The sequence below is a fragment of the Microcaecilia unicolor genome, chromosome 4 (genome assembly GCF_901765095.1).
Source record: "Microcaecilia unicolor chromosome 4, aMicUni1.1, whole genome shotgun sequence".
NCBI lineage: Eukaryota > Metazoa > Chordata > Amphibia > Gymnophiona > Siphonopidae > Microcaecilia > Microcaecilia unicolor.
The window spans coordinates 361,669,526-361,680,636 of NC_044034.1; the positions used below are offsets into that span (position 1 = coordinate 361,669,526).

The following is an 11,111-nucleotide window of genomic DNA, read 5'->3' on the forward strand; positions in this document are numbered from 1 at the left end:
GTTTTGAACTGATTGGAGAGGGGAGAAGTGAGTAAGTGGGAGGCCAGCAAGAAGCAGATTGCAGTAGTCTAAACGAGAGGTCACAAGGGTGTGGATGAGGGTTTTGGTAGAGTGCTCGGAAACAAAGGGGCGGATTTTACGGATGTTGTAAAGAAAGAAACGACAGGTCTTGGCGATCTGCTGGATATGAGCAGAGAAGGAGAGAGAAGAGTCAAAGATGACCCCAAACGATTCTTAATGGAGAATCTAAAAATGCCCCAAGAAGCTATTCCTCTGATAACTAAGATATTTTATATACCGAAGAGACCAGGTATAAAGGAGGGAGAAGTTCAGGGTGGAGAACAATTTAACATCGATGTGAATAATGTATCCGCCATCCTAGAACAATCGTATCTGAAAGAGCCACTTTAGTTGTTACGTTTGTTTTTCAACCAGATTTAGATGCAGTCTTGAGACTATATTTTAAATTGCCAGAGACTCCCTTTTGTGGGGGGAAAATCTGGATTTACCCGGATGGAACTCGACAGACTCAGGATCGGAGAAAAGATTTCCTGAAAATGAAACAAGAAGTTTTGAAAATGGGACTTTTTTTTCTTACTTACCCATGCAAATGCTTAGTCCGTTTTGCAGAGACTAAATATTCCTTTTTTGTTCCCGAACAGTTAAAACGTTTTCTAGATTCTAAACTGAGATGATGTTGGATTATAAGATTATTAGAAGTCCACACGCGTAGCCTTTAAGCATTGTTGTATACCATATTCCGCTGATAATCTTCTATAATTTGGTCATGCCCCCCACGTATTGTGATCTAAGAAGGCGATAATTGAATTATGTTATATTTCCTTTAGTTTTTCTTCTGTTATATATTATTACTAGTAAAAAAGGCCCGTTTCTGACACAAATGAAACGGGCGCTAGCAAGGTTTTCCTCGGAGTGTGTATGTTTGGGAGAGTGTATGTGAGAGTGGCTGTTTGAGAGTCAGAGTGAAAGTGTGAGTGTGTGTGTGTGAGAGAGAGAGTGAGTCTCGGTGTGAGTGTGTTGGTGAGAGAGTGTGTGTGTGAGAATGAGAGTGTGTGCAAGTGTGTATGTGAGACACAGTGTGAGAGAGAGTGTGTGTGTGTGGGCGAGAGAGAGAGTATGTGAGAGACACAGATTCTCTGTGAGAGTGAGAGTATGAGACTAAGCGAGTGTGTGAGTGACTGTGTGGCAGATAGAGAGTGAATGTGATACAGTGTGAGACAGAGTGTGTGAGAGTGAGAGTCAGAAAGACATTGTATATGAGAGAGAGTGTGAGCCCTGCCCTCCCAATCCATGCCCATCTGTCCCCTGCCCCCTCCATTCATCCTTTTCCAGCAATTCCCCTCTCTCCCTGAGCCCTGCCCTCCCAATCCATGCCCATCCATGCTCCTGTCACCTGTCCCCTCCATTCATCCCTATCCAGCAATTCCCCTCTCTCCCTGAGCCCTGTCCTGCAATCCATATCCATCCATGCCCATCTGTCGCCTCCATTCATCCCTTTCCAGCAATTCCCCTCTCCCTGAGCCCTGCCCTCCCAATCCATGCTCCTCTGTCACCTGCCCCCTCCATTCATCCCTATCCAGCAATTCCCCTCTCTCCCTGAGCCCTGCCCTGCAATCCATATCCATCCATGCCCATCTGTCCCCTCCATTCATCCCTATCCAGCAATTCCCCTCTCTCCTTGAGCCCTGCCCTCCCAATCCATGCTCCTCTGTCCCCTGCCCCTTCCATTCATCTCTTTCCAGCAATTCCCCTCTCTCCCTGAGCCCTGCCCTCCCAATCCATGCCCATCCATGCTCCTCTGTCCCCTGCCGCCTCCATTCAACCTTTTCCAGCAAGTCCCCTCTCTCCCTGAGCCCTGCCCTCCCAATCCATGCCCCTCTGTCCCCTGCCGCCTCCATTCAACCTTTTCCAGCAAGTCCCCTCTCTCCCTTTCATGACCCCCCTCGCATCCATGCTCCTCTCTCTCCCATGTCCCAGCTTGGCCCGCCCTCTTCTCCCCCCCCCCCCTTCTCATCCATGCCGTCGTTTCTCCCCTGCCCTCCCGCTCCCATTGTTCAACTTTACTGGCCACCCTCTTCTCTCCCCCCAACTTCCTTTTTTTTTTTTTTTCTTCTTTCTAAATTTACCTCCGTGGCGGTTCCGGCAGCGAAGCGTCAGGGAAGGAGGCGGCGCTCCCGACGTCTAGCCTTCCCTTCGCTGTGTTCCGCCTTCTGACGTCATCCTTGACGTCAGAAGAAAGCGGAACACAGCAAAGGGAAGGCTAGAGACGTCGGGAGCGCCGCCTCCTTCCCTGACGCTTCGCTGCCGGAATTGTTTGTTTTTTTTTCCGCCCTCGACGTCATGACGTTTGACGCGAGGGCGGGGCAGAGAAGGCTGGCTGACTTGAAGGCTTCACACCACGAATCCACGAACCCTTCAGCCTGGGAGTGACGTCAGATGGCTTCAGAACGTTGTCCTCAGAACGTTGAGGGTGCGTTTTATTATATTAGATTCTTTTATCAATGCTGTGTTACTTTTACAAGTGTATGCTTGTTAAAATTTAAAATTACAATAAATATAAATAAATTTAAAAAAGGATGTAGCGCTGCAGCGTACAAAGTACACAAGTGGGAACTTTGACATACGGTGACTGTAACATAGCAGATGACAGCGGATAAGGACATGAAGGACAGACTAGATGAGCCAAACAGTTGCACTCACTATCAATTCACAATTAAGCCAACAATTAATAGTTGCCACGATTAAACCAACAATACTTGATCCTGATCTTTCTTGGCCATTGCTAGGACACAGACTGTGGAAGTCCGCCCGGCATTGTCCTTAGGTTCCAACCGTTGGAGTAGCCATCAAAGCCCACTCCAGCTTTTATCCCAATCTGTCTTGAAATATACGACTCACAAACTGTCGAAGTCCGCCCAGCACTGTCCTCACATTCCAACTACTAGAGTTGCCGTCGAAGCCATCTCTAGCCCACCCTAAACTGTCTTGCCGTACGCAGATCGTAGAAGTCTGTCCAGGACTGGCCTTAGTTCTTCACAGCTGAAGTCGTCATCTAAGCACCACTCGACACATCAACACACATGTAGTCATTTAAGTTTTGGCTTTTTAATATTGCGTTTACTACAAATTGTATATTCTTTTTTTTTTTACGACGTTGTAATTCTTCATATTGTTACTATGTAAGCTGCATTGAGCCTGCCATGTGTGGGAAAGTGCGGGATACAAATGTAATAATAAATAAATAAAAATAAATACCATCCAATTTCTAATTTTCTAACGTATTGCGTTCAAATTATGTACTCTAGTTCATAAAATCATTCACAGAGATGCCCCAGCCTACGTAGACTTGCCACCCAGAAACGCTGAAAGATTATCCCGCACATTCCTTAATCTTCATTTCCCCAGCTGTAAAGGTCGAAAATACAGACTAACGCATGCGTCAAGCTTTTCTTACCCGAGTACGCAGTTATGGAACGCACTGCCGCTTAACCTAAAAACTATTTACGAACTAACTTTCATAAATCTCTGAAGACCTACCTCTTCAACAAGGCATACCACAATGCTCAATAATTGTAACATCTCCACAGCAGCACAATGAAACCAAATCTTGCAATGAACAATATATTACTCTTCTTCTCTTGATTCTCTAATGTGTCTGTAACAACATCACTCTGTATTTGTTTCATCACCAGAAGTGGATAACACCTCACGGTACTATGTAAGCCACATTGAGCCTGCAAATAAGTGGGAAAATGTGGGGTACAAATGCAACAAATAAAATAAATAATTAGGGATCCTCTGTGATCAGCCTTTTTGAATTCTGTCACTGTTTTTGTCTCCACCGTCCCTTGAGAGGGCATTCCAGGCATCAACCACCCTCTCCATGAAAAAGAATTTTCTAACATTACTGTTAGAAGGGCAACCTTCGAAAGCTAATCAAGAAACGTATTAAGTTATGTCCAATAAAAAAAAGGTATCATCTTATTTTCTTTTCCATGTTTTATTTTGTTTGATTTCTATTGCTAACATTACTGCTAAGGCTACCACCCCGCAACCTCAATTCATGTACTCTAATTTTAACATTTCCCCTTCTCTGGAAAATATTTTTTTCTATATTCATGTCTTGAGTATTTAAATGCCTGTATCATATCTTCCCTATCCCTCCTTTCCTCTAGGGTATACCTATTTAGGTCTTCTAATCTCTTCTCATGTATCTTTTGGCACAAGCCCCATACTATTTTTGTCACCTTCCTCTGAACTATTTCAAGTCTTTTTACATCTTCAATAGGATCCCAACCCTGAACATACAGTCAGGTGAATATTCTACAGTAAAGCTGTTTCCTTGGGCTAGAAGGTATGTGACTGAGTAGAATGAGGTAAAATGTGCAAATTAAGTAGGATTTTCTCATGGCAATGTCTGCAAATTAATTCATTTTGCACATACCATGACCAGAATGAACCTCACTCCTAAATCAAGATATGCTAAAGATGATGTCAACCTCCCCTATTAATGGCCTCTTCCTAGTACAACTAGATGAGCTGCTCCCTTAGCTCAGCAGTCAAATTTGTGGTTACGAACCAGAAGACTGTATGCTCCAATCCCAAGATCTGGGAATTCTGCCAGGCACTTGTGATCTGGATTGGCTACTGCTGGAAGCAGGATTCTAGGCTAAATGAACCATCAGTCTGCCCCAGTACGGCTATTCTTATGTTCTTACGATCATCAGTTGGAAAAATAGGCTGTACAACGTGTGGAACCCTTTCTAATTTTTTTCTATCGTATATTCAGAGAGAATGAATCCCTGCGTGCAATTCTGGAGACCACACCTACAGAAAGCTATAAACAGGATGGAGTCGCTCTAGAGGGCAGCTACTAAACTGGTAAGCGGTCTCTGTCACAAACCATATAGGGACAGGCTCATGAACCTCAACATGTATACGCTGGAAGAGAAGTGGGAGACGGGGGATACGATAGAGACGTTTAAATACTTCAGTGGCGTTAATGTATAGGAGGTGACCCTTTTTCAAATGAAGGAAAACTCTGGAATGAGAAGGCATAGGATGAAGTTAAGAGGAAACAAGCTCAGGAGTAACCTAAGAAAATACTCTTTCGGCCTCCCAGTGGAGGTTGTGGAGACGAAGACTGTGTCAGAATTTAAGAAAGCATGGGACAGGCACATGGGATCCCTAGGAAAAGGAGGAGTTAGTGGTTACTGAGGATGGGCAGACTGGATGGGCCATTTGGCCAGTATTCACAATGGAAAAGGGTAGTTAGTGGGGTTCCTCAGGGGTCTGTGCTAGGACCGCTGCTTTTTAATATATTTATAAATGATTTAGAGATGGGAGTAACTAGCGAGGTAATTAAATTTGCTGATGACACAAAGTTATTCAAAGTCGTTAAATCGCGGGAGGATTGTGAACAATTACAAGAGGACCTTACAAGACTGGGAGACTGGGCGTCTAAATGGCAGATGACGTTTAATGTGAGCAAGTGCAAGGTGATGCATGTGGGGAAAAAAGAACCCGAATTATAGCTACGTCATGCAAGGTTCCACGTTAGGAGTTACGGACCAAGAAAGGGATCTGGGTGTCGTCGTCGATAATACACTGAAACCTTCTGCTCAGTGTACTGCTGCGGCTAGGAAAGCGAATAGAATGTTGGGTATTATTAGGAAAGGTACGGAAAACAGGTGTGAGGATGTTATAATGCCATTGTATCGCTCCATGGTGCGACCGCACCTTGAGTATTGTGTTCAATTCTGGTCGCTGCATCTCAAGAAAGATATAGTAGAATTGGAAAAGGTGCAGCGAAGGGTGACAAATGATAGCAGGGATGGGACGACTTCCCTATGAAGAAAGACTAAGGAGGCTAGGGCTTTTCGGCTTGGAGAAGAGACGGCTAAGGGGAGACATGATTGAGGTCTATAAAATAATGAGTGGAATGGAACAGGTGGATGTGAAGCGTCTGTTCACGCTTTCCAAAAATACTAGGACTAGGGGGCATGCAATGAAACTACAGTGTAGTAAATTTAAAACAAATCTGAGAAAAATTTTCTTCACCCAACGCGTAATTAAACTCTGGAATTCGTTGCCAGAGAACATGGTGAAGGCGGTTAGCTTAGCAGAGTTTGAAAAGGGGTTAGACGGTTTCCTAAAGGACAAGTCCATAAACCACTACTAAATGGACTTAGGAAAAATCCACAATTCCAGGAATAACATGTATAGAATGTTTGTACGTTTGGGAAGCTTGCCAGGCGCCCTTGACCTGGATTGGCCGCTGTCGTGGACAGGATGCTGGGCTCGATGGACCCTTGGTCTTTTCCCAGTGTGGCATTACTTATGTACTTATCTTGTTTCTATGTTTCTAAGTTCATTGTTGCCCATATATGGTCTCACTCAAGAGAACTTTAGTTAGTTATTGCTCAGCTGCAATAGTTAATTTGTTATTTAACAACAGATTGAAAATGAAGTAATACCATCTAGCTGTATCTACTCAAGAGGGAATTCTGTGCAACGATGCACATATTTACACAGAATTCCTCTCTGATTTAGGCAATCAGCCACATCAAAGGGGAAAAAAAGCTGCGAGTACTCACCAGTTAGTCACATTCGCCTTGTAGGAAGGTTGCAAACAGCAGTGTAAAGCATACACACCGGAAGAGGAGATAAAGTCTGGCACTTTCAGCTCTCTGCTTGCTAGACCTATGCAGTGCCTGTGCTCTTGCATACATTTTATTTGCGATACCAAAAGCTCAGTGCCAGAGTGCAGGCACTATGTGCCCCAAACAAGTTGGGCGCCACTTGGTGCCAGAAGAATTACCTGCTCTTCCAGGGCAGTACGGCAAAAAGCAAGGTGGGAACTGTGGGAGCAAACTGGCTGCTTGGGGTGCCAGGCTGGCTAACTGGTTGGGGGCACAGCTGGCTGCTATTTTAGAAAAGTTGGCTTATTGGGGCAAGCTAGCAAAGCAAACATGTGTGATGGAAGGAATTATTTTTCCTCATAGGCCTAAAGCTATTTATTTAGCGTCTTTTTTAAGGAATCTATGTTTTTACATGATTTCTCTTGTAGTTTTCTTGCTCATTTTGAGATATTTGTATGGCTAGCTATATGACTTGCTACCATGGGGTACCATGCAACAAAACATGGGAATGAAGCCCGAGATAAGTTAGGGATTGTGATTTTTGTAGATTCTAAATCTAGCAATTCATGAAGCCTGATGGAGCGCACCACTGATTTACTACTTGTAGTAGCAGCTCAGCAGTCTCAAAAGTAAAATTGCAAACAGCCAGCACTTCCCGTTAGGATGCATTTTACTCCTGCATTTCCGAGACGTCAAGTAACATTTTTCTGCAGGCTCAGACTGCGATGATACCCGTTATTAGTTGCCTTCTGAGCAACCCGGACCAGGCATTTAAGGAAGAAGAACTGATGCCAGATGCTTCTTAGCTCGTCTTTGCTCGCGCGCTTTCGCCCATTCAGTTGGCTTATTGGGGCAAGCTAGCAAAGCAAACGTGTGTGATGGAAGGAATTATTTTTCCTCATAGGCCTAAAGCTATTTATTTAGTGTCTTTTTTTTAAGGAATCTATGTTTTTACATGATTTCTCTTGTAGTTTTCTTGCTCATTTTGAGATATTTGTATGGCTAGCTATACGACTTGCTACCATGGGGTACCATGCAACAAAACATGGGAATGAAGCCCGAGATAAGTTAGGGATTGTGATTTTTGTAGATTCTAAATCTAGCAATTCATGAAGCCTGATGGAGCGCACCACTGATTTACTACTTGTAGTAGCAGCTCAGCAGTCTCAAAAGTAAAATTGCAAACAGCCAGCACTTCCCGTTAGGATGCATTTTACTCCTGCATTTCCGAGACGTCAAGTAACAGCGATGATACCCGTTATTAGTTGCCTTCTGAGCAACCCGGACCAGGCATTTAAGGAAGAAGAACTGATGCCAGACGCTTCTTAGCTCGTCTTTGCTCGTGCGCTTTCGCCCATTCAGTTGACTTATTGGGGCAAGCTAGCAAAGCAAACGTGTGTGATGGAAGGAATTATTTTTCCTCATAGGCCTAAAGCTATTTATTTAGTGTCTTTTTTTTAAGGAATCTATGTTTTTACATGATTTCTCTTGTAGTTTTCTTGCTCATTTTGAGATATTTGTATGGCTAGCTATACGACTTGCTACCATGGGGTACCATGCAACAAAACATGGGAATGAAGCCCGAGATAAGTTAGGGATTGTGATTTTTGTAGATTCTAAATCTAGCAAATCATGAAGCCTGATGGAGCGCACCACTGATTTACTACTTGTAGTAGCAGCTCAGCAGTCTCAAAAGTAAAATTGCAAACAGCCAGCACTTCCCGTTAGGATGCATTTTACTCCTGCATTTCCGAGACGTCAAGTAACAGCGATGATACCCGTTATTAGTTGCCTTCTGAGCAACCCGGACCAGGCATTTAAGGAAGAAGAACTGATGCCAGACGCTTCTTAGCTCGTCTTTGCTCGTGCGCTTTCGCCCATTCAGTTGACTTATTGGGGCAAGCTAGCAAAGCAAACGTGTGTGATGGAAGGAATTATTTTTCCTCATAGGCCTAAAGCTATTTATTTAGTGTCTTTTTTTTAAGGAATCTATGTTTTTACATGATTTCTCTTGTAGTTTTCTTGCTCATTTTGAGATATTTGTATGGCTAGCTATACGACTTGCTACCATGGGGTACCATGCAACAAAACATGGGAATGAAGCCCGAGATAAGTTAGGGATTGTGATTTTTGTAGATTCTAAATCTAGCAATTCATGAAGCCTGATGGAGCGCACCACTGATTTACTACTTGTAGTAGCAGCTCAGCAGTCTCAAAAGTAAAATTGCAAACAGCCAGCACTTCCCGTTAGGATGCATTTTACTCCCGCATTTCCGAGACGTCAAGTAACATTTTTCTGCAGGCTCAGACTGCGATGATACCCGTTATTAGTTGCCTTCTGAGCAACCCGGACCAGGCATTTAAGGAAGAAGAACTGATGCCAGATGCTTCTTAGCTCGTCTTTGCTCGCGCGCTTTCACCCATTCAGTTGGCTTATTGGGGCAAGCTAGCAAAGCAAACGTGTGTGATGGAAGGAATTATTTTTCCTCATAGGCCTAAAGCTATTTATTTAGTGTCTTTTTTTTAAGGAATCTATGTTTTTACATGATTTCTCTTGTAGTTTTCTTGCTCATTTTGAGATATTTGTATGGCTAGCTATACGACTTGCTACCATGGGGTACCATGCAACAAAACATGGGAATGAAGCCCGAGATAAGTTAGGGATTGTGATTTTTGTAGATTCTAAATCTAGCAAATCATGAAGCCTGATGGAGCGCACCACTGATTTACTACTTGTAGTAGCAGCTCAGCAGTCTCAAAAGTAAAATTGCAAACAGCCAGCACTTCCCGTTAGGATGCATTTTACTCCTGCATTTCCGAGACGTCAAGTAACAGCGATGATACCCGTTATTAGTTGCCTTCTGAGCAACCCGGACCAGGCATTTAAGGAAGAAGAACTGATGCCAGACGCTTCTTAGCTCGTCTTTGCTCGTGCGCTTTCGCCCATTCAGTTGACTTATTGGGGCAAGCTAGCAAAGCAAACGTGTGTGATGGAAGGAATTATTTTTCCTCATAGGCCTAAAGCTATTTATTTAGTGTCTTTTTTTTAAGGAATCTATGTTTTTACATGATTTCTCTTGTAGTTTTCTTGCTCATTTTGAGATATTTGTATGGCTAGCTATACGACTTGCTACCATGGGGTACCATGCAACAAAACATGGGAATGAAGCCCGAGATAAGTTAGGGATTGTGATTTTTGTAGATTCTAAATCTAGCAATTCATGAAGCCTGATGGAGCGCACCACTGATTTACTACTTGTAGTAGCAGCTCAGCAGTCTCAAAAGTAAAATTGCAAACAGCCAGCACTTCCCGTTAGGATGCATTTTACTCCTGCATTTCCGAGACGTCAAGTAACAGCGATGATACCCGTTATTAGTTGCCTTCTGAGCAACCCGGACCAGGCATTTAAGGAAGAAGAACTGATGCCAGACGCTTCTTAGCTCGTCTTTGCTCGCGCGCTTTCGCCCATTCAGCGCTTGCAAAGGAAACCGGGAACCTCCCGAGCTGTCTATTGCCGGCCTCTGACATGATTCTTTATGGGGGGGGGAGGGGGGGGTCCCAGACCCACTCACCGGGCACCTGCTGCTCCTCGCTGTCCTCTGCTGCCATTGGGTGTCCGGCTGAGGCGCTGCCCTTTATGCAGCCCCTGCTGATTGCGGCATTGCTGGCGAGGGGGGAGGGGAAGAGAGCGAGGACGCAACGCCGCTCGCGCCCCTTCACGCTCTTCTTTCCCCAGAGGTGGTCGATAACCCGGAGCGCGGGGGGCGCGGCCAAGGAGGGGAGGGGTAGGGGAGCCGGAAGTAAACAAACTGCCCGTCTATAGCAACGGAGGCGAGCGGGACCATAGAGGCGCGCCGCTCCCTCTCGGCAGGAGCGCGGCTGGCGGCACCTACAGGAGGGAGAAGGATACTGCGGCGGGGCGGGGCCTACAGGGGGAGGGGAGGGAGGGGCTGTAAATGAGAGGAGGACAGCGACGCCTGCGAGTGGAGGACGGTACTGCAGCGGGAGAAGAAAGGCAAGGGCAACAACATGGCGGAGGAGGAGCTGAGGGAGAGGACAGCGACGCCTGCCTGTGGGGAGGAGGGACTAGTCAGCCAGCGACGCCTGCAGGTAGGAAACGGGCACTGCAGGATTGTGCAAGCAGACGACCCAGTTTGGGTGGGCCTAGGAAAGAAGTGGGTGGGCACCAAATGTTCTCCCCCACCAAAAAAATAGCTCAGCTGGCAGGAAAATGCTTCTTTCCACCTTGGCAGTCTGAAAACTGAGCATGCGCAGGTGCCACTATTGTGGAGAGTAGAATTTTGTTCCTATCTTGGGTAGGGTTACCATTTTGTGTTCTCTGAAAAAGAGGACACATGTCACGCCCCCCCTACCCCGCCCCCGCCCCGCCTCATGCCCCGCCCCTGCCACGCCCCCTTCAGGTCCGGGTTCCGCCCCTATTTCCCCCC

General features: G+C 45.4%; 1 protein-coding gene across 1 annotated transcript in view; it reads right to left on the bottom strand.

Moving 5' to 3' along the window:
• Window positions 1–10,495, bottom strand: part of RPGR (retinitis pigmentosa GTPase regulator) — a 191,291-nt gene extending 180,796 nt beyond the window's left edge. The window contains exon 1 of the mRNA XM_030202330.1: window positions 10,236–10,495. Coding sequence (XP_030058190.1) covers window positions 10,236–10,272 — 37 coding nt within the window. The 5' untranslated portion in view covers window positions 10,273–10,495. The remainder of the gene's footprint in view (window positions 1–10,235) is intronic.
• Window positions 10,496–11,111: the final 616 nt, after the last annotated feature.